At 47.7% G+C, this 23951-nt stretch overlaps 1 protein-coding gene across 1 annotated transcript in view; it reads left to right on the top strand.

Annotated features, from left to right (window-relative positions):
- The first annotated feature begins 543 nt into the window (after positions 1-543).
- The window catches only part of AKR1D1 (aldo-keto reductase family 1 member D1), a 36085-nt gene continuing 12677 nt past the window's right edge, over positions 544-23951 (top strand). Inside the window, exons 1-3 of the mRNA XM_075428051.1 lie at positions 544-759; positions 17388-17555; positions 22016-22132. Coding sequence (XP_075284166.1) covers positions 667-759; positions 17388-17555; positions 22016-22132 — 378 coding nt within the window. The 5' untranslated portion in view covers positions 544-666. The remainder of the gene's footprint in view (positions 760-17387; positions 17556-22015; positions 22133-23951) is intronic.

Here is a 23951-nt window from a genome sequence, read left to right as displayed (position 1 = left end):
ATCACCCCGAGCGTTTTATGAGGGTCGGGAAGGCGGGTGAGAACCGTGGGTTGAATTTTATCAGGGGTGTTGTCCCCTTCTGGGGTACCGGCGATGGGCAGCGCACACGTTCCATCCTCGGCGGAGCAGAACCAGGCCTCGGCGCGGGTGCTGAGGCGGAGGAACTGCTCCCGGAATCCTGCCCGGGGTGCCCCTCGCTCCCCCCTCGCTCCTCAACCTGCGGCCCCGGGGAAGGAGAAAGGGGGGCTGGGCTGGCCCCGGGGCACACCGAGCATCCTTGGGGACCCTGAATTCGGGGGGTTTTAAAAAAAGGCTTTTACACCTCTGCGGGAAAACTTCCCCGACACTCCCCACCCCCTCCCCCCCCCCCCCGCCGAAGCCTGGGGGGGGAGCAGGGCAGGGATCCCGGCGGGATGGGGATGGACCCCTCGCCGGCAGCTCCCGCCGGGGCGGCCCCGCGGGGAAGGGGGGGTGGGGGGGAGGGATGGGGGGTGTCGGGGCGGGGCGCGGCACAACGTGGCTCGGCCCCCCCCCCAAAAAAGGCGCTGCCGGCCGGCGGGAGCGGGCAGCCCGTCCCTCGGCGGTGCCGGTCGGAGGGTGCTGGTGCGCGGGGGCGGCGGTCGGGTGCGGAGGCAGCCCCGGGGCCGCCCCTACCCTACCTGCGCGATGGACCCGACGGCCGAGAGCCACCGCGTCCCCCTCAGCGACGGGAACAGCATCCCGCTGCTGGGGCTGGGCACCTACGCCGACCCCCAGAAAGTAAGTCCGGGGGCAGAACCCCCCCCTCCGAGCCCGGGCTACCCGCCTGCTCCCCCCTCCTCCCCTCCCGGGTATTTGTCTTTTCGAAGTTGAAGCCCCGGCTCTCCCGCCGGCCATGGGGCGGGGGGGGAAACCCGCACCGCCGGGGAAGGGGGCGAGGGGGCGGCTCTGCCGCTGCCCCGGGGGCTGGGGTGGTCCCGGAGGTGCAACCCCGGGACGGGACGTGACATCCAGCGAGCGCCGGGTCCCCGTCGGGGCAGCCCGGAGCCCCCGGTCCCGAGAAGCCCGGAGCCGGGGGGGGGAGGGGGGGACGGTGCCGCGGGTCCCCCGGGCCGGCCCCGCTTCCCCCCCCCATTACCCCCGATGAGGGATTTCAAACCGTCTCGCAGCCGGCCCCGACGGCTTCCCAAGGCGCGTTCCTGAAACAAAGACCCGAATTCCTGCATCCCGATCCCTGCGGCTCCCGCAGCGGAATGCCGGCGGCCAAACGGCCCGCAGACGCTCCGCATCCTTCGGGTCCGGGCATCCCGCCGAGCTGGTACCGGTTCCGCGGCGGGGGGCGGCGGGGGGGGGCTGTAGGAGCACACCTGGTCCTGCTTCCCTCTGCGCACCTGGGAGCGCGAAGGCGGCTGCCCGGTCCTGCAGCGGTTCTTTTTCGTCTGTTCGAGGAGAAGGAAAAGAGCTGTTGCGGCCAGCACCCTGCTTGTGTGATAGCATCAGGGCTGAGGTGCAGTGTTGTGCCTACGACTCCGCACGCCACGAGGTGTTTGAAAAGACCTTTTTAAAGAAAACTCTCAATTAAAGCTATTTAACAAGCACTGATGGTACTATGGTATATTCATAACAGCGTCGAGGAAGATCTTCAGTAAACGCTGCTGCGGGGAGTGCGTGAGTGAGGAGGAGAGGGTGTAAGGAATCCCCGGGCGTGCCGATGTCCCAGGTTAACAATGCTGGTTAACCCAGGAAGGATCAGTGGGAATGTGCAATTTCAGAGGCTGGGCACCATCCCGCGCGTCGCTGGAGTTTCTGGAGATATTTTCAGCTAGCGCGTTCTTTGAATAACGGTCGGTGAAACAAAATTAAGCTAACGGGAGTCGTAACGTAGCAAAGCAAAAATGTTGCATACATCAGCGACAAAATAGCTCTGAGCAAACTTGACGTGTCCCTTTCCAGAGTCGTCACGTTATGCCCCCAACCCTCGAGCTGCAATTTTGCAGTAGTTTCAAGTCGAGCAAAGCCAGGCTGCCGGCAGAAGGGGTGCTCCCGCCTCGCTGCGCGTCCCGCCTGGGGCCCGATGCTGCCCGTTGGCCGGGCACGGGCAGGGACCTCGGAGCACCAAGTAACCCTCTGGAGCTGAGAGGGGAGGCAGGTGGGGTTCCCCTTTCGGAGGCAGCTTCTTGGCAGTGCTGTAACCCTGCTCGGAGTTCATTCTGCAGAAACTCCGACATCCCAAAATCAGCGTGGCAACAGTCCAGCTCCTTCTCCGCCAGCCCTGTGAAATCCTGCTGCCTCCTTCACCCTCCTGCCGGTCCAGATGGACAGCGAGCCTTTGCGTGGAGCTCAACCAGCCAAAAGGAGTCAGTTTTATGCAGGGTTGGTGTTCAGCCCAGTCAGCCCCAGGTAGCATCTTTTTGCTTTTCGCGTGTACCTCCTTTATTTTCTGGTGACAGGAGGGGGGTCACGACAGGAGGATGCGGGCAGGGCATTGCTATGGCAACTCCAGTTCAGAGCAATTGAAGCTGCTGTGGAACTGCACCCTCAGGGGGGATGGGTGCAAGCACCCAACCACCCATTCTCCCTCCCCCCCGCGTTCGTAGGAGTCTGATTTTCTGAGCTGTCTTTCTGCGTGATAAATATGTTAGAAAGTTATGGGTGGGAGGAGGAGCAGCTGAGCGGAGGTAGAGAAAGCAGCGCTGATAAGGCACTTGCAGAAGTCTCATTTTTGCCGAGGACCAGGTGAAACGCTGCGTGTTGATCTGGAGGAGCTGGGCTGAAGCTTTATGCTAGGGTTAGGACGGCACATTTGAGTCGGGGAGCTTCTCACAGAGCGCAGCTGGGGAAATGCAGCTATGGAGTCTGTTGCAGAACTGTTTGCATCTACCGGTCGATGATGGGGCAGGACGTTTAAATAAGTCACGGCTTCAGGCTTGCCCATCTCAAAAAGCCTGCTTTGCTGATAAGAGTATGGGGGGGGGGCGGGGGGGCTTCTGTCAACACCTCGCCGTGGCGGCGAAGTGCCGCTTGGCTGGGGCAAGCTGCTCTGCCGAGTGCTGACTTGCGCCTGGCGCAACTTCCACCGGGGTGCCTGGCGAGGTTTCTGTCCTGTTCCTCCTGCCGGGAGAGCTGAAAGGCTTTGTGGCACCTCGGGACCGGTTCAAGGTTTACCTTAACGAGCGAGGCTATGAACTAGCACTGACATGTTTCCCTTAAAATTCTTGGCCGTAGCCTTTTGTGGCGGAATTGCTTAAGCAGCAGCAGCATCTGAGCTACCCGTTCTCCAGCGGTGGGGGCAGGCAGCTGGTGGTAGCACCGGTGCCAGCCGTCCCCAGCACGCTATTTCTGCTCGTGAGTCAGATCCCCGCAACTTCTAGTCATTTGGTGCTGTGATATAAAATACAGAGCCATTCATTTGTTGGATTATTCATCCTGCTGTTGGAGGCAGATTTTTTTTTTCCCCAAATGTTATTCACCCTGGCACCTCCGTGTCAGAGCAGCTTGTCCAAAACAAATCTGTTTTCTCAATCTCGTGCTATAGCCCAGTAGCTCGTGATGAGCCTGGAGCGTTCTTCCTGAAGTGCAGGGAAGGCTCTCGCTGGTTAAGCAGACCAGGCAGATCTAGTTAGCCGCGGAGCGGGGAAATCTGCTTCTCCGACGGTCGGTTACAAGAAAACAGAGGCAGGAGGCCAGCTTTCATGTTTCGGGCTTTGTCTGGATAAACTGCACAGCAGTGCCTTCAGAATTGAAATGTGTCAGCAGATTGCCTCGCTCATCTTAGATAACTGATTTGTTCTCCCAGAGACGACTTTGGGAGATTAAGTCACGGTCCTCCACTTGTGAAACACAAAAAAAAATAAAAAAAAAAATCTATTGATCGAAATTTGGTCCCGTGTACAAGTTTACTGACTCAACAAAGTACACCACTCAACGGGAGCAGAGCTGGACCACTGTGGAAAAGGTCTATTTGATAATCAGATTAGTTTTAAAGGAAGGCTTTTTCCCCCCTAGGTGTAAAAGAGCTTTTCTTCTGCTGAGTACAAGTCAGGATGACAAGAATTCGGCAAATTCTTTGAGACTGAAAACTGGCAGTGCAAAGTTGGGGATTTCTTTTTGCTTTACTCTCCTAGCACAGCAAGAAAGTGCGATGAATCCATTTGCTACCAGCTCATCTGCTCGCAGAAAGAAAGGAGTCTTCACTGGGTCACAGAATTAGCGATAAATTTGGGTTATTGATCAAGAAAAGCACTTAGAAGTACTATTTTGCTGCTATAACTGGGGTTTCCTATCCTTATTTTTTATGGGAAGGTAGTAACTGTATAACCAAAAAGTTTAGGTTGCTTTTTGGCGCAGATTTCAGTGCGTTGAAGTTGGTTTTGCATTCTCCTTCACGCAGGGAAGGAAATGTGTAAATTGTATTAGAGTCTTACCTACATAATTTAGGCTGTTTGTCTTAGGAAGGGTGGGCTCAAGCGAAACGCTGAAAAACCCAGTCACTGACTCCTTCCTGTGTTCTCCCTTCCCTTCCCAGATATGCCCTCTCCTCATGGGCTTGGGAGGGAACCACAGCGCGAGCAGTGAATCTGGACTATCAAGGCCCTCCAGATGGCTTTAGAATTTGCGGCCCGTTCTGCCTCTGCGGATCCTTCTGGCAAAGCCCCGCGCGCGCAGGAGCCGCTCTGCCAAGGCTCCAGCAGATGCGCCGCGTCCAGCTTTCCCTCCCCGAGGGCCTCCGAGACGCTGACCCAATTCTCCAGGGTATTAAATAGATTAGGGAGGGGGGCAGCCGCACAGGGGAGGGAGGAGGACAGCCCCTCCGATGAGCCTGTGGCATGGCCCTGTGCCACAGCAGAGCCGGGTCAGCCCCCCGGGCTCCCGCCATCTCCCAGCATCGATGCTCAGTTCCCAGCACAGCCCGGCGAGTGGTACTGGCACCCAGCTGGGAGCGGATGGGGCACGGGGATGAGTAGGCTCAGAGGCGAAAGATGCTAAAAACACTCCTAAATCCTGGAAATCCTATGCCTCGTTAAAACGGCACTTATGCCCGCTTCACTTTATAACTCATCCCTGTCAACACAGCTAAGATCATCAGCCCAGAGCCTCCACATAAATGCTCGCCGTCTCCCTGGAAGGTCAAGGGGCCTTGGCCGCAGCTCCCCTCCTGCCTTCCTGTTTTGACTGAGGGAGGAGAGGGCTTGGAGGGAAGGTTGTAGCAACCACACTGTACACAGGCACCGCTGCTGAAACATAAGATCGGGCACGGCGCTCAAGAATAGCACTGGGTGAGGGTTTCTGGCAAGCGGCGACTTTGCTAAAAATGAAGCTCTGAGGTAGCCAAATCCATTCATAAATTGGAAGCAGTTTTGTGGAATATTTTCAGGCAAAACAAATGGCAAAGCATTTCATTTTGGGCGCTGGCAGTACAAGCTGAGGAATCAAAGGATTATTAAAGCAGTTGAAGGTAGCAGTTGCCTTGCCCTGAATAGCCTGCTGGTGAGGGAATCCACATGGGCGGTGGGAAACCGGATTCAGCCCTCCTCTCTGCCTCTGGGGATTACATTCGTGTCACACCGCCCAGGGAAATAACGTGATCGTGGGGGTATGCGATAGCTAGAGAGAGGCAAGAAGAAACACGTACAGGCTGGAGCGGGAGGAGCACCTTCCCCACGGGAAAGCGCGCTGCCCACCAGCCCCGCAGCTTTGGATGCTGAAGAGCTCGGTACGGCATCCAGCCAGGAGGGAGAGAGACCCGTTTCCTCAAATCCTTAACGACCACAAAGTAACCCTTGTGAGCGCCCAGACAGTCTGGGTTTTGTTTAAGAAGAAATTGCTGGTTTGAATCAGGGAGAGGAAAAGTTCATCCAGGGCTGCCGTATCCAATCTGAGTGACCAAGTCAAAAAAAAAATCTGTTTCGGATAAGTAAAAACACTGTTTTGGCACTATGAATTACTTTTTACACCCAAGCTAGAAGCTGAATAGAGTAACTTTTTGCTGTACAGGCCTAGCCGCTCCTAGTGCTCTTTGTAGGACCCTTTTTGCCAAAAAATTCCTCGCACAAGGATGTGCATGCACAAACAATTTCAATTGCTCTTAGCAGTGCAGCCTTTGGAGCTGCCGTAGGTTACCTTCAAGTCAAAAGAGGTAAGAAGTGACTTGTTCCCATGATGTGATCTGGATCTCTGAGCTGCAGTAAGGGGGGCATTAAACACAATTTAAGTACTTCTGTTTTGCTCCTGGCCATTACTGGCTTCTGAGACATGACCGGCTGGAGACAGCAACGGTTTCAGGTGACTTCCAGAGAAAGTCATCTGGCCTGACCCAAAGCTACGAAATCGGGCATATGTTGAAAGGCCCAGGCAGGAGTGCCACCTGAGACCTCTGGAGACAAGGCTGAAGCTTAAAGGCTTCCAATTCTTCATCTCTTTCCTACAAACTCCTCCTTCTCTTGCTCAGATAACTGTCTTCCTCCTTCCTCCTGAGGTAAACCTCCCGCTTGGCTTCTAGTTTTTTTCTTGAAAGAGATAAGAGAGGCAGTGGCAAGAGCAGGAACTGCCCTGACATGCAAGTGTCCCTACAGCCTTAGCTGACTTCTCATGACACGTTATTAAAATAAATACATAAAGAGAACACCACAGTCCTTCTAATGTGAACAATTAGACATGAACATGTGTTTGAACTCGGCAAGTACTGCATCTGAAGTTAGCTCTGTAATGAGTGATCTTTATAAATCTTCATGAAATCACCACAGATGTAGGCCAGGCAGATATTTTGCCTTTTTATTCCCTAAAAAGGCTATTGGGAACCTGATTTGAATAGACTTGGGGGGAGTCAGCTGGGAATTTTCGCTATGGAACCTTGTATTTATGCCCTGAATTTAAGCAGTGAAGAAAGTTCCCAAAAGAAGACTGTTTTTTTAAAGTTGTTGGGCCATATCCCCTGAGCAGCCTTTCTGAAGAACTCTGTGCCCCTTTGCAGTCCGTTTCAGTAACCACCACTGGCTTTCTCCAGCCATTTGCTTTTTAAGCAGCAGTATTACCTCATGCGGTACTAATTCTTCTTGTCTTCAGGGAGCGCTTTGGAGCAGCAGAGCCGTGACTGGCCAACGCATAGCAGCACACGGCCTTTCAGCGTTGAGATTTCTGAGATGTTTCAGAGGGTGGCCTTATGTTCCCTTGGTCTCTGGGGATATCCTAAAACCACACGCCCAAACTGAGACCTGTACACGTGAGGCAAGGGCAGCAGGGAAGGAGACGCGTTACTGCAGCCCAGGAAGAGAACCGTGCCTTATCTGCTACATGTCCTGGAGGGCTCTTTGCCTGCCTGTTAGTAGACTCTTAGCCTAGCCTTCACACTACTGATATTTGTCCCTAATTCATACCTCTGTAGCCAGATCACTCACTGACAAAGTCGTCACTCATGCTTGGAGGACTAAACCACACTCTGACGATTTGGCTTACGCAGACTGCAGATGGGATGCCTTTCCTTCGGTGGCTGGGATCCTGGTGTTGAGTGATGCTCTCGTTGCTTAATCTTTCAGATTTTACTCCTTATTCCTCAACTAAGTCACAGTTACTGGCAAGACCCAGTTGCCAAGAATGGATAAAGGCAGGATTTCTTGGTATTTGGTCCCCAGATGCCTGGAGAAGGCGCAGTAGCAGGCCTCAGCTTTTAGCAGGCAGCAGAACAACGTGGCTCTCAGGCAGGAGCATGGCTGCTTGCTGGAAACATGATCAAAAGCACTATGAGTAAGAAGATACAGGAAAAGGAGTCTGTGTGAGGATTCAAGCAACTGCAGTGGCTCTGGGCTGTATTACTGCCTTAATCCATCCCTGCTGTTTGCTACAGAGATGGCACATATGCCAGAGGGTGAGGGGTGGACACTGAAGATACTGCTTTTGCAGATCAGACTTCTTGTAGCAAATAGGTGAGGGTACGGAGTAGAAGAACGCACTAAATCAAAAGGGTCTTGGACAAGTTCTGCTTTCATCAATGACTTTTGTTCAAAACTTCATGTTGCATTACCCATTTTAAAGTTCCCTTTCATATGCACTTTAATGGCGTGTTTACCACCTATGAAAAGCAGAGTTCTTTTATCTCACATTCACCTTTTCTGTGCTGCCGCTGGAACGGTCTTTCTACATTTCTGTCTCTTTAATGCTTTGTCGTCTTGGTGTTCAGCCATGACCTCTCCTCCCCTGCCTACAACCACCTCTCGAAGCCTCAATTCATGCTAGCTCACTGTAATTTCATGTTATCCAATGGAACGTTTTTGGCTTACATAAATGCAAGATTGCATCTTTATCTCATTAAGAAAGGAAAATTAAGTCATCTAATTAGAAAAAACAGGTAATCAGAAAAGGTGGCTGCTTTTTTCTGAAATGGGGCAGGCTCAGAAACTCCTAGCTTTTGTACAAGAACTGCATTTTAACCATTAAAGTGGGATTTTAAAGTTGCATTTGACAAAATGACTTATCAATCTCCGTCAAGCTGGAGGAAAAGTTCTTGCATGCAACTTCCTTCAGGACACAGGCCTTGTTCTTATGACTTCTTGATTTGCACAAAACCTGTGGCTCTAAGACACTGTTGAATTTGCAGAAATGCTCATTTCCCTCCCTGTATCTTCTCTGCTGAGATCTCTGTAGCTCTTCATTTCTATGAACCCTGAAGCTTAATAGAAAACAAACTGATAGCATGACTAATCTCTGCTTCATGCCAATGGCTTCTGTGGTGTTTCCAGCTATGAGCACGATTAGCGTCTAACCATGTGTGGCAGATTAAAAGCTGCATTTACTGAAATAGTCAACATGTAAAATTCCTGATGAGGATGGGCCCAGCCTTGTAGAGGAGGGTGAATGAGGACTAGCTTTCCAGATACAAAGGTCATCAACCTATGGAGGACTTCTGAGCCAAATGGCCACAAAATTGCTAGTCCTGGAAAATGGTGGATTTTTTCGTTTGGTCTGAGGAGTGGATTATGCTCAGAATAATCCCCCCAACTCCCCCCACCCTGAGCATGCCTTAAACTATAGCCTTTCAAAAAAAATGTCTTAGACAGTACCTCTAACCTACACTGATATCTCAGCCGCTATGTGAAAATGTTGTCAGCCTGCTCCAGGACCAACAGACGAATCCCCCCGCAGAGCACAGGACTTCTACTAATGAAGCCGATGACAGCCAGATAATTGCCTGGCCCCAGTGCAGTGATGCCTGCCTAATCCAAGCAGAGGGGCTGGCTTCTACAGCCAACCTGGCACTGCGTCACTTGGCTCCTGAACGCGGTACCGACACACGCGGTCTTGGATGCCGCAAGAGCGCTCCAGGGGAAAACATTCCCAGAGCAAGGTGACAATTTAGGAGATGACAACTTTGTCTGGGAGTCGGTGCGGCTTTCGGATGGTGAATAGCAGATGCCAACATCACCCACCGAGCTACATGGCTGGCTATAACATAAGGTAGAATTGTGTTTAATCTAGATAAGCTTTTAGGACAGTAGCACTACTCAAAACCAGTTGTAGGGATTCTAGTTTGAAAAGTAACCAAAGAGAAAGCAGACCTACAAAGAGACAAAAGTAGCTGTTTCAATATACCCCTCTTCCAAACAGTACAAAGCTAGCTGTAACCAATGCAAAAATATCACGGCCAAATGTTGACATTAAAAAAAATTATTTTTTTTCTCTTTTCCTCTGGCTTTATAAACATGCTGGATTTTTTAACCCTGCTCAAGAGCCACAGGGAAAGCCCTCCCATGTAAATAAAAGTTATGAAGATTGTTTTATAGATAGGGAATCATTGGCATTGTTGAAGAGGGGAAAAACTAAAACCCTATGAGTGAGTAATCTGAATTAACACAACTGAAAGATATGCTTTTTGGCAAGAACATTTAGAGCTCAGTTTTCCAGACAAACCTCCGTTTTCTAAAATGTCCCTGACTGACTCCATACGTTAAATATGGCTATGCACTCCCATGTGTCCCTGATTCCCCGCAGTTCTCCAAAGAACAGCGTAAGCATGTTCTTACAGCTCGTGCGGGAAGCTAACATCTGGGTTGTGTCTTTGGTTGACCTAGGAGGCCACATTTGTCAAAACTTGAAAACACCCTGCAGAAAATGCCTCACTAGGCTTCATCAAAGCCAACTTTTGTTGGTTCAGCTAGCTAGGTGGTGGAATTCCCCAAGTTTTACATATGCCTTTGCAAACACTTCTTCAAACAGGTGCCAGAAACCTCTCCCCTTTAACTCTAGGGAACGAAGTAGAAGAACTACTGGCAACCTTTTCTTTCCCCTCTGTTATTGCACAAGCTGGTGCTTTATCTTCCCCTTGTACCTCACGCATCCGTGGGATCACGTTTCTTGTCTGAAGGGTGTTTTGATAGCGTCCACCCTTCCAGTTAGGTCCATGCTTTCCAGGGCTCGCCAGCTGGCTATCGTGTCCTCCAGCTATTCGGGAAACTGTCCCAGCCCACCATGCTGGCACTGCGGGCATGGGACCTGGGTCTGCACATCATTTGCTTGGTTTGCTTTCATCCTCCAGCTTCCAACAGAGAGGCACGGCAGCCCTTTAGCTCGGGCTTATATTAGGTGAGCTTGCATCAAGTGAAAAGTTGTGGCGATCCTAAAACCGAGGATTCTGCAATCAAGTGGTAAAAGTAACTCCAGCAGCCTCTGGCAGCTACAATAATCAGGCTTTCCTCAACACAGCTTTGGCTAAATCCTAAAATAACAATGTCACAGGAATCCTAGAAATGCTAAATCTGCAGTTAAGCAATCTAATTTCTGCTGTGTGGGCAATCAGTCCTCACGCTTCAGGCCACTGACGGGACATCAGGCTAGAGGAGAAAGGCACCCCTTGTCCACACTGCTTCACAGCGTGACATGAGGCAGCAAGCATCACCATTCCCCCCATCTCCTCTGGGAGCGTTTGCTATCCTCCGCTTTCTGAGGCAACGCGCTGCGCGACCTAGAGCAGCCCTCTGGGCCGGCGTAGCAACTCGCGGCTCTCAGCTGTGCTCTCTGCCTCCATTCTCGGCTCTACCTGCTTTTGCAGACATCCCTGCGCTGGGTTCTGCTTCCTGGATGGTGGCTGCCAGCGCTTCCGGGGGATGACAGCCAGATTTTCATGTGTACGAGAGAGACGGATGTGCCGGCCGTTGCATTTTCCAAGAAAGAGGTGTACAGTACAGCTTCTCCTTTACAAGATTAAACAATTCTAAGAATGTACCCTTGTGTGGCTCATATCCTCTGGCTTTGTAAACACAACCTGTGCTTTCCTGTAATGTCTTCAGTACACGTTTTCTACGCTCTGTTCCTAACATCTCAAGCCAGTCCTCTTTGCCAGTTTGTCCGGAAAACAGGCAAATGGAAATAAGCAATTGGGCTTCTAGAAGCTTGCATAAGAATCTGCGTGCAAGTGCCGAGCTCTGGCGAAGGAGGCTCTGAGCCCAGGAATGTACCTACTTTCTCCTTCCTGTATTTAGCTGACTAAGATTCCTAAACAGTGGCTCCACATCTTAAATTATAGGTTAGGACTGGAGCGCTCAGCCCACAGTTTGGATCTCCTGTGTAATTCAGCTGCAGCTAAATTCAAATTTTTCCAGGAGTTGGCCCTGTCTCTCCCAACACCTCATACTCCTCCTCCCAAGATCCTTATTCCCAGCTGAGGGACTGGATGCCATTGCACGACCCAGGTGAGCTGCTCAGGACTGAAGTAAACAGCTCCTTCCCCGACGCGGTTCTTCCTCAGCTCTCACAGGCTGCTAAGACTGGTGCAACTCTGCGAAGCTGCCTATGTGAAAAGAGGCAGAGCAGAATGCGGGAGCCGGTCAGACTGTTTTCCTTTACTGTATGCACTAATAAAGAATAAATGACAAGAGTGATGTTAAGACATTTATAAAAGCAGTGTATATGGTAGCTGTTCGCATGGTTTTGCAAGATTACGATCTGCCTCCAATATGTCCTCTTAGCTTTGTTTTTGGAGGTAGCTAGAATCCCTCTTTATCAGCTGCAAAGCTGGTGGAAATTGCTGACCAGAAAAGGATGCTATGGAAAAAGCAAAAGAATTGGAGGGCCGCTGAAATGCAGCACTAAAGAACAGTAATGGGCAGGACAACCACTAACACTGCTAAGCAAATACTCTTCTACTTGAGAGGGAACAGTAAAATTCATGGGTATGCCTGCACAAAAAACGTTCTCCTGTGGCTTGGTCACATGCAATCATGAGCAAAACTGAAGCTGTACGTTTCCTATGGTAGGGAGAATAGTTTTTGACAGAACGGGATGTGATGGAAGGTGTCTGGAATACACATTAAAAAAATTAAAAAGTTCATGGTCTCAGAGGAAAAAGAGAGCAGACCCTTTCAGACAGGCAGAACTGATGAAGCACAGTGTTTTTTCAGATTCATAAAATGTGGTAACTGGCCAGTTGGCTACTTCATCTATGGAGAAGGGGCCAAATTGCCTCTTCCTTTCTTTCAGTGAAGGTGCAAATCTGAGTCTGCTGCCCTTGTGCTGCTGCCGGATTTATTTACCACGGAACCTGAAGGAAACGGATATGGGTTTAATCTGTCATGCGTGGTGGTAAATCAGCAGATTTACAAGCTATTGATTGATAGAGGGAATAATTGTGTGTGTTGTTTCCTTAAACTCTATGATCATAAAAATAGCCTAGCTGCTATTGAAGGAGTCACTAGTGATTGAGCAAGTGGGTCTAGTCAACCAAGCAGTTTCTCTTTTATCATAAAACATGTAATAAATTTAATACCTTTTTTTGGCACAAATCAGTGACTGACTGTAAGATCACTGAAGATAAAAATCTGACTTGCAGTGTACAAGTGGTTTTAAAATTCCAGTTCTTAAACAACAGTCTGTGATCAAAGTAGCATAGTTGCAGGGCACACTGATTAGAAGCTGGAACATTAATTACAGCTAAGGATCAAGCATACCTCTTACCTACACTTCAATAAAAAGCAATAAAGAAGCAAAGATTTGTCTTAAGGCCAAAATGTCCTGAATTACTACTGACGAAGCACAGATGTTTATAGCACGGAGACATTTCAGTACCTCATACGGCATTTGTTCTGCTCTAAACGTTAGCCCTGCTTATTTGGGAATGGTGCAAGAATAAAGGCCTACCTGAAATGAGTAGACAGCATAGGCAACCACATTTTAGATAACGTACGTTAGTGAGTATAACCCGCAGTAAGGAGGAGGAGGTCTGGCTTTGCTGGTAAAGGTGGCTGTTCCGTGGCCAGGCAGCCTGGGAGGCACCGCTCCATCAGCTGCTGTGGTTGAAGTGCCGAGCCTTATACAACACCACGAGACATCAGAGTAGTCCTATCACAAAATTCTACCTACACTTAAGCACAAGTTGGTTTTCAGTTGGCAATCTCTGATCTGGTCACTACTAGTTAAAGGCTTTATTTCCACAAGAGATAGAAGAGATTAAAATGCCTCAGGCTGAGCAGCGGGGTAGAGGGGAAAGATCCAGGTTTGTGCCTTCTTTGATGGAAAGGTGGATGAGCAGTGGTGATCTGAGTCATCCAGCTTTAATACGGTCTGTCCGGAAACAATACAATAAGATACAACACTTGAGACAACACTTCTAAAAAGTGGCAAAACTGCAACACAACTAGCCTATGCAACTCATCAGCACAGTTTATCACAGCCCATTGCTGCAGGATTTGGAAGGATTAGATAGGTGAAATGCTAGAAATGATAGTTTCTCCATTAGCATGAAAATAAACATATGCTATAAAGTTTCCAGACTTGCAGATGTCCCAGGCCTTCAGCTGGGACAGTTCAATAGAGGCAGATTTTTCCAAAAACCATTCTCTAGATTGCCTTGCATTTTTATATGAAAGACCTTAGACCAGAATCTGTCAGAACTAATATACCACATTAGATGAAATGAACTAGTGCAATGAAAACATTTATATTTAATGTAAACCCATCTCCGGCCATTGGTAATGAAGGCCTGATCCAAAAAAAGCCTCCTGAAGCCCCTAAAGAATAAGATTATTCCTTGAGATGGAGGAGTCTTTCACAAGATTATTTGTACAGATGTAAGTCCCATGCAAAACATTAAGAAATACATACAAGTTCATCTCTAACAAAAGTTAACTGACTCAGCCAAAGGCAACTGCAAGCTTTCTCACTTTCCTCTATTCCACCCTTCTCCCAAGTCGGCAATTACACCATTCCCCTATATGTGAGAGACTGCCTTTCTTCACCTATTCCTTCTGCTTTTATTACTGACCAAACTGGAAACTGGCCCTGGTGTTTGAGAAGAGATGCAACTCAATAATCAACATTTCCTTGCTTGGTGGAGTTTAGTTTATAGCTTCAGGAGACAACCAGGAGCCGTGTTCACGCAATCTCTCAAGGCTGCAAAGAGGAGAGGAAATTCAAGGATCAGGCCCATCCCCCCATTTTCAGGCTCTTCAACAAAATGGAAAAAGTTAGAAAAAAGCAGGTGTGTTTTTTTTTAAATCTGTACTAAGGTAATGTGTCACCATACTCTAAATGTTCTTCTTTCATACACTTCAATGGTAGAAGTCAAACAAGCTGACTGTTTGCAAAAATCAGCCTTCACAGAGAAAACACTTTTGAGAATATATTTCTGTTTTGCATAACTAGTCATCACTTGGACTTGAGCTCACAAGACCTGTAAGCTGAGCCCCACTGCTCTGTGGCAGTCTGAGGCCTGAGCCTCGTGCAGCTCTCTGCCGAGGCAGAGGTCCGAGGTTACTGTCCTCAGTAACTGCAGGCTTGTAGCACTCATGCCAGAGCTTTTTGCCTGCTGCCTGCCTCAAATCGTTCCTTGCAGATTCAGGCAGGGACAAAGCAGTGAACATGTTGGAGGTTCTCACTGCTCCACGCCTTGCACTTCTGTGACGCTGCCCGACTTGCCCCGAGTGAAAACTAGCCATTGACTGCGCCTGAAAGGCTTTTAGCTGCCGTGGTCTTCATTACATCCTACTAACAACTAGGAATGGGCCTTGGCAAGGGCCAAGCATGCCTTTGGGAGGCTCCCACAGTGAAAGCAGCAAAGCATTTGAACAAGTGTTTCGTTGTCTCTCTCCATTAAGCAGACAGTATTGCATCGTCACTGCTGTAAATACTTTCGCATGCCAAATTGTGCTGTTTTGCCTCTCAGCCCTCACTCAACATCTGTAATAAATACAGGCAAGCACAAGCAGCTTTGAATTTTAAGTAACCTTTCAGCAGTGCATGCTGGAGCAGGAAGTCCTCCCCTGAGCCTGAACAGAAGTCAGTCCAGTCGTGTCTGGTAGCAGCCAGCCCGGATGGGACACTGAAATGCAGAGCAGGTGGGACAGGGTACGGTCCCCTTACCCCAGAATAATCTCCCACCAGCCTACAGCTCTGGGAGTGAAAGACAGAGAGGTTGACCCCGCTATGTGTCTTCAGCAGCCCTTCACAGATCTTTCTTCCACGAACGTGGAAGGGCAGACCAGTGTCTTTAGTTGCTGCCGCATGATGCAGCAGCTACGAGTTTCACACCTTATCATTCAGCAGGTGGTGGAAGAGCAGCTGCCTGTTTGATGGCAAACTCCTGGGCAGCCAAGCCAGTGGCTGCTGTAAAAGGGCACCTTGGAGGGAGAGGAAGGAGAGTGAGTGCTGTGGTGAGAAGTCGTCCTTCCCAACAGCACCTATTGCCAGTCCTGCTTCTTGTCTTTCCTTGGCATCAGGAAAATCAACAAATCTGACATCCTCTCTTCACACCCTGTCTCATTTCCAGATGTCTCTGGCATCTGTTTTCTTCATAGGAGAAGCAGCATGGTCTTGGCCCTTCAGTTGGAGGTAGCAAAATTCACCTCTTGGCATTTGCTGCTGGCAGACAGCAGTGCAGCAGAGCAGGTTGACTCACCCCATTTCAGTTTTCCTTTAAGGGAATCAGACATCCCTGCCACAGCAGAGCAATGCCTATGAAAAGGCAGAAGAATAGTGTTGCCACGTGTCACTGAGAGCCACCACTTAGAGCTGCCGTCTCATTACACAAAGTGTGGCAACATTAAGATGTTTTCAGCACAATTTCAGTGATCAGTCATATGATTTCAGTGACCAGTCTTATGCTTTTTTTGCTTGGTTTGGCCTACATGTATTTTGCTTGCCAATGGCTAATGGAAAATATGACTGTTTTGAAAAACGAGCTTACTCCGAATTTCTGCAAAGATGAGTAAACAGAAGTGCAGCACACAATACAAAAATGCCACTTGGACTTATTAAGAGGTTTCTTGGGCTCATCTTAAACTGGAGCAAAAAGACGTATAAAAATGTACACTAAAGCACAGAATCACAGAATGGCAGGGGTTGGAAGGGACCTCTGTGGGTCATCTAGTCCAACCCTCCTGCCGAAGCAGGGTCACCTACAGTAGGCTGCACAGGACCTTGTCCAGGCAGGTCTTGAATATCTCCAGAGAAGGAGACTCCACAGCCTCCCTGGGCAGCCTGTTCCAGTGCTCCGTCACCCTCAGAGGGAAGAAGTTCTTCCTCATGTTCAGACAGAACTTCCTGTGCTTCAGTTTGTGCCCATTGCCGCTTGTCCTGTCACTGGACACCACTGAAAAGAGCTTGGCCCCATCCTCCTGACACCCACCCTGAAGAGATTTGTAAGCATTTATTAGGTCCCCTCTCAGCCTTCTCTTCTTCAGGCTGAACAAGCCCAGCTCCCTCAGCCTCTCCTCGTAGGAGAGATGTTCCAGTCCCCTCACCATCCTCGTAGCCCTCTGCTGGACTCTCTCCAGTAGCTCCTCATCTTTCTTGAACTGGGGAGCCCAGAACTGGACAGAGTACTCCAGATAAGCACCTACTGGTTCTTAGCCACACAGCAAATCATCTGTCCAGAACTGGGAATACCAGCAGACAGTCCTGAGTTATCGCCTTTCAGATTGTGATACCACCAATGGTAAGCTGACTTGAGGTGAAAGTCAGATCTGAACTCCTGCTCTGCTGGGCCATCAGGTATTCAAACAGCCCCTTGGTGGTTGACCAGCTCTGCTCAACCAAAAAGCTCCCTTCCACTTGAGTAAGGGCTTTTATCAAATGGCTGTTGTAGGAAAGCCCTTACTCTCTAGATTAGAGATTCTGAAATAATTTTCATATCAAATATGTTCAGTTCTACTTTGTAAGGACTCTAGTATTCTTTTTCTCAGACCCACAGAGAATTTTTTGCTTTGCTCCTTTTTCCAGTCTCATTCCACATTCGCAGCAGTTTGAAGAAAAGTACACAGCACTTTTTTATTCAGAATTCGAAACACAGGTGGTCTGGGGAGGTAAGGGATGGTTAGACCGGATGAACTCCAGCACAAACCTTGTGCATATCACAGGGACTCTATAGCATTGCAGGAGAGGTGAGCAGGAGACTGAAACTATGTTTATTCTTTCTCTTCTCCCATTAGACTCCCAAAGGTTCCTGTTTGGAGTCGGTGAAGGTTGCCATTGATACTGGTTACCGCCACATCGACGGTGCTTTTGTCTACTACAATGAGCATGAAGTGGGACAAGCCATCCGGGAGAAGATTGCTGAAGGAAGGATCAAGAGAGAAGACATTTTTTACTGTGGCAAGGTGAGAAGCTGCGCTGAGATTATTTCCGCTAAATCCAGGATTTCTGCGAATGGGCTTTCTTAAGAATGCCAGTGGTCAGCCTCTGGCATGCTTCCAGATCCAACATCCTTTATTTTTCTTTCCTAGGAGTACCATAATGCCACAGAGCTTTATGAGCACTTAGGGTTGCTGTTAAGCACAGGAATCACTGTTGTTCTCAGTTTAAAGCTCTGTTAGCAGTGGGAACTATGCAACCTCCATTCTGCCTAGTATTGTAGGTACCTGCAAGTTTAGACCATTGCTAGACTCAGCGGTGCTGCCTAAGCTGTTACTGTCCCGTGTGCTGTGCTGGCATGCACATTTGTACAGTCACACAGTGAGCCAAATCTAGACAATGAACCTGCAAATGACTTATTTGCTGCTAGAGCAATTCCCTGTACAGGTTTGCTGTGAGATTGCACAGTGAAAAGGGTGGGAGCAAGCACATGAGTGCAAATGGCTCTGCACAGGAGAACAGCAAGTTCTCACATTGGTAATACTGCCAGAAAATTACTCATCAAGCTACGCCCTTAGTTACTGTATCACCTGTTATTAAAAAGTTCTAGGATGATGAATCACCTTACTTGGAGAGAAGATGTCATCACACTTCTGCTCTAGAACAAAGAGGCCAGAGTAATGCACGAGCTAGTTAGTGCTTTAAAGCCTTAGCTGTAAGAGTTGATCCTCTCCTAGAAGAATGAAATCCCTTGTCTGATGAAGTGTCTGACAAAAGCTGTTACAACTACAGGGACTGTATCCCAGGTATAAGAGAGCGAGCTCATTGCAGAATAAAGATCAGATGGCCCCAGAAAATTCACAGTGCCTGTCCAGTTTCTGACAGAGTTTACGGCCTCAAGTTGCCCTTCCTGCAGTGCTTCTTCGAACATATCAGCCTAATATTTTCCCTTCCTCCTTTCCCAAATAAGACGTAATCCACAAAAGTTACTCAACAACCTTGGAAATAAATAACATGGTTCCTAGAGCGAAAGATCCCATGGGATAAAAGGCCCATTTTACTGTGAGCAATTTACTTAAGCTCTGTGATCTGTGAAACTAAGGTTCGGAACAGGTATTTTGCAGACCAAGTGGATTTTCAGCAGCTATAGACCAATTTCCAAGTACAGCAATTCCCAATCTGTAAAGCGTGCAACTCTCTTCCAAGTTCCCTGCTTGGTTCTACTTGTAACAACCTTGCCATCCTGAGCAAAGCTTCATGTCCTCAAATTTTCCACCTTTATCAGGGTAGTCTCTCATATTCCAAATATGTTGATTTCAATCAGTCAAAATATTTTGTTTCTACAGTTTTATAGTTTCATTACTGCAAATTACCAGTAATATTTCAAATCAAAGCCACAAAGTTGTGGCAAAAGGTTAGAACCAGATGTCCTAGCAATTTTGAGTCTTTTAACTTTCCCAACTGCTTCCCCTGCAGTTTATTTTCCCATATAAACTTTTAAGTTCTGTGAAAGCGCATCTCTCGGTAAAATTTCCAAACTTACTTTATTAAGCCTTTCGATATTCGTTTGTCTGATATAATCACTAGATGATTTTCCTAGTTGATAACCACCACTCAAACATTGAGACATCTGTGAAACTACATTTGACTTCTTGATTGTAAGTTCAGCTGTTCCCTAAACTGCAGATCCTGCAAGCCACAGAGCTGCAGCACACAGTACCATGAGAGTCAATGCCTATGTTTCCAGCCTGCTTCGTGACTGTGAGATGGGACACGCGTGGATTTATCTTTCTGTTGTGTCCTGTTTATGCTTGACAAAAGTTCAGGCGCTCACGGTGACAGTTTGTCAGAGCATCTCTGTAGACTTTGAAGAGTTCAAAGGCAGAAGCATAAAATATTCTGCAACGAATTAATTCCATCACAATTGAGGATCTTCACAGGTTTCACTGAGCATTTTTACAGCAGCTCAGAACTTCCCAGGAGGAATGGGACTGGATGTTTCTTCCCTTATGACCTTATGTTTTCCTTAGCTTTACGTACCTCACAAATTAATGTATCTTGTGAACTACAGGCAAATATCAAGCCACCAGTAGATCCAGGATCCATTTATTGGTAACTGGCTGATAGGAACTGTTGCATCTTCTGGGAAACATGGTAGATAGAGCAGACCATTCTTGGAAGCAGTCTGCACAACAAATATTGGTTGTATTTTCAGCCTTATTGACATCAGAAGCACTGGAAATCCCTAAGACCCTTTCAACTCAAGCCCCCCATGCAGATCTTTCCTTAAACAATGACGATACAAACTGAAGGCTGGTCGGTCAGCAGGGAGTAACAAGAACAGCCCGGCTGAGTGGCAGCGTTACTGGAATAGTGACTTGGTGCAATCGGGCTGCATCTGCCAGTTGAAATCATCAGCACTTGCACTTGGCTCTTGCTGCTGGCTGGCTGATCAGGCAGAGCAGCTCAGCATCCAGAAATTTTAGAGGTTTTATGTCAACTGCCAACATCTCACTTGGCTTATACAGCAAGACCTTTCTGGTCTCCTCTTTCATCCCAGGATATTTCTTTCATTAAATTAGAAGCAACATTTCCAGGAAATGTGGTGTCCTGAAATGCCAAAGCCAGCTGGCAGCTCTGACTGCTCAAATGTCTGCATGGGTTCTACTTAGGTAGATCATACAATGACTTGTACAAATCATGAAAACAGTTACGAAACTCTGAAGTTTCCATGGCATCTATGTATTAACATAGTACAAATGTTTGCTATTTCTAAAGGATGTTTCTTTAGAACCTCTGCAGTTTTTTTAAAGGAAAGTATATTCACTGGCAAGTACTGAGCTCAACAGCACTGGGCTAGAAAGGGGGCTTGGAAAAACTGCGTCTAAACTATCAACATACCTCAGGTTACTCCATTTCTAAAACACAGTAATGACACAAACTAAACATGAAGGGTATGCAGATTCATTTCCTTACCTATATTTAAGTCCAAAACAACATCTCACTTTACATGTAAAATGCTTAAAAAACACAGAGAAAGGAAAGCCAGTGGAACAGCTTAAAACTCTAAGAGCAGGACCTTGGTCCCTTTACCGTAGTATACCTCACCCTGCATAACCACCATCTAGCGATCATAAACTCATCACACCTTGCAACACACAGCTAGGGAAGGCCTAGTATGAATTTCCAGGTGCCAAACCCTATTTTGGTTTGTCAGCTTAGGGCAGGGTCAGATGTGCTGCTCTCAGTACAACTGAACTTCAAGATAACGTGCCCTTACCTCTGCTGGCAGAACTGAGCAGATAGTTATTTCCTGGGAAAACAATAATTTGGTTTGAAAAAAATCAAACATCTGAAATACTTTAAAACTTACCCAGGCTATGTCCTTTGACACCTATTATCGTTATCTTCTCCTGAAAATGGTAATTCGAGTGTTTCATGTCTCAAGAATGAATTCATTCTGTACCTTGGCACGCAGTGACTGCTGGCTTTGGTGACAGAACTGGCTAGACAATGACCATACCGACAAACAGCAAGTTTATGCAGCCAATAAATGTGCCAAAAACCTCAACATGACTCCACATGTCAGTTCTGTGCTTTGAAAAAAGAAGATAAAACAGACCAGCTCATTGTGTGCAAGCAAATGTCACTTCAAGCCTTCTATTGTGTGTAATTCTGGGGTTTGTCAATTTTAACTGCAGCAATCAGTTCACAAAGAGTTCTTACTAATTACCATGCTATGGTTTTATTCTTGCAAGAGATTTGCATCAGCAGAGTTCAGTTAGAGATAGTACTGAAAGCTAATCAGCTAGGCATACTCCATAGCTAGCAACCTCAGGGCATAGCACTGAGCGGAAGCAGTTGTGATTAAAGAGGTTGAGAAGGCTGTACTTTAACTAGTCACACCTGCATTACAGTGATTAAGCAATAATCCATCTTTCAGGGAGGACTGGGGGGGTAAATTAAAACTTCCCTAGGTCAGGAAGTCACTCAGGCTCCATGACCACAGGAGAAAACCAAAAGATTGTCTTTGTGCTGGGTGCTTGGCTGTTCAATAGCTAACTCACATGACCTAAGCTTCTGCCTTCAAGCATAAAAGTGACCACAGATTTCTTGTGGAAACAAAGTTTTCCAGTGAAAGCATATGCTTGGAAAACAAAAGGAATCTGCCTAAGTTCATTGAGCAAGAGTTTGCAATATACTCAACTCAGAGAACCTATCTTGTAATGAACAAATATGTAATGGCTTTTCTGGGTCAGATGTAACCTCTACATCTGCCTCTGGCAGAGAACAGGATAAGGACCCTCACCTTTGCCTTGCAGTGGTGTCAACCGCAGTGTCTTTGTGCTGTGCGTAATGGGCTCTGTCAGAAGAACAAGGCGGGGGGTGGGGTGGGGTGGAGGACATGACAACATGTGTCAGCTGGAGAATGGATGCTCACTGTTGGTCCTGGCACCCAAAAAAGAGCCTGTACTTTCTTCCCCAGCTATGGAATACCTGCCACCCCCCAGAGCTAGTGCGTCCCACACTGGAGAAAACCCTGAAGATCCTACAGCTGGACTACGTTGACCTCTACATTATTGAGCTGCCAATGGCTTTCAAGGTAAAAAGAAAAATGATCTAGCATCCTCCTTGCAGCTTCCAGTCCATGTTGAAAATAGCACTTTGGCCCAATGATGTTTGATATATACTGCATGCATACATTTCTGTGCACTAGCCACACAGAGAGAGGCTTCTAGGTGGTGTGAGAACAGTTATTGACAGCTGTAGCAGGTGGTCTCTCCGTTGGAAGGACAGGTCTCCTAACTGGGGCTGAACGCGTCCTCTGCTGAAGGATTACTGTAGCTGAAGCAGCACATGTATCTTGATCCTCTCTGAGCTGTGAGGCAGCAGTCACTGCAGGAAAGTGGTTGTACAAAGCAGCAAAGGGCTAGGGGCAAAGTTTGGAGGGAGAGAGGGAAAGGGGAAAAAGCCACCAAGTTGATTTCCTTACTCTCCCAAAAACTGAATAACTTCAGTAGCATTAAAGCCATTGGGCAAATCCCAGTTATGATCTTCATCTCCTGAACTCCAGTGCTCCCCTTGGACATCTTCAGTCGATCACAGTTGGTCACAAATGCGAGTTGTCCATCTCTCACTCTCAAATGTCTAAAAAGTTAAAGCCTGATATTCCTTCATACTGCTGGCTCTGGGGAACTTGTAGTCTAAACCTCTGAATGCAAGGAGCTCACAACAGAGTTGCATGCCTCCCTTTGCAAAAAGCTCTTGCAAGTCTCCAAACTTGCTGATTTCACAGCCATTTGTACCTTGCTTTACAATTTTCTTCTGCAAGTACTTGGTATAAAGGCAAATTAAATAATAGTGAAATTAGAAGGGTGAGATTCAAAATGTATTTAAGTAGTTTTGAACCAGTTAAATCTTTTTTCTTAGAAAGAACAGGGTTAGGCAGTTAGCTGGTTAATTATTTCTGCAGAACGTTTAAGCTCTGAAGTGGCCTCTTTTTGCAAGGGAGAAGGTTCTCTGATTATTACAATTATATTTTACTACAGGCTTCAGACTGTCAGAAGCATCAGATAGGAAACAATTTACCAACAAAGCAACCACCTTAGACCTGCAGTTCCTTTCCCCCCCCCCCAAGGAAACCATATCCCTTTAAGACCAGTATATGAGTAACTGGACTCAGATATTAAAACTTTATTTATATAGTCCCATGTATGGAATCCTTTTGGGTACATTTTTAAAAATTTCCCACCACTTCCAGTTTCCTGTTTCCCTTTGCTTGTGTTTGTATTCTCTAGTAGTTCATTCTCCCACATAGTGAAGGTCATTGTCTCACAATATAGAGATATAGACAGCTGGCTTTAAAGTAATGTACATCTGACTCCCTGAGGCCTGTATCAACAATCCGAGTTGTTAAAGGAGTAGCAGTCCTGAACATTCATTCACGTCCCCCGTGAGAGGAGAGAAAAAGAGAAGTCACTTTCTGCCTAAAAAAAAATTCTATTTTTCTGTGCCAAATACAAGAAAAACCCCCACCCTTTTGCAGTGGTGACAGGTTCCCTTTCTTTGCTCCCTTTCTCACAAATAAACCCATCCCACATGTGATGCTTGCCTTTGGTGAGGAGCGTAAAGGTGTAAGCCTAACAAACACCTACTCTGCCCCAGCCTGCAAGTGCTGGTGCTTTCCTGCCTCCCTAACAGCCTGCTAGCAAAACTAGTCTCTGCTTGGAAATCAGTGAAGAACTTGAGACAAAGCTTACAGTCCCACTCTGAAACCAGTAGGAAACATGCTTCTGCAGAGCCCAGCAGTGCAAGCTCTCATAGGGGCTTTAAGGTACCATAAGAAGTGTTGGAGAGCACCACTCAGAGGAGGAAAGCCCCACCACCCCAGCACTTATGGGCCTATGGATGAATCAAGAATG

Source organism: Opisthocomus hoazin, chromosome 8 (assembly GCF_030867145.1).
Source record: "Opisthocomus hoazin isolate bOpiHoa1 chromosome 8, bOpiHoa1.hap1, whole genome shotgun sequence".
NCBI lineage: Eukaryota > Metazoa > Chordata > Aves > Opisthocomiformes > Opisthocomidae > Opisthocomus > Opisthocomus hoazin.
Note: the sequence above shows the minus strand (reverse complement) of the source record. Positions and strands in the feature narration are given on the sequence as shown.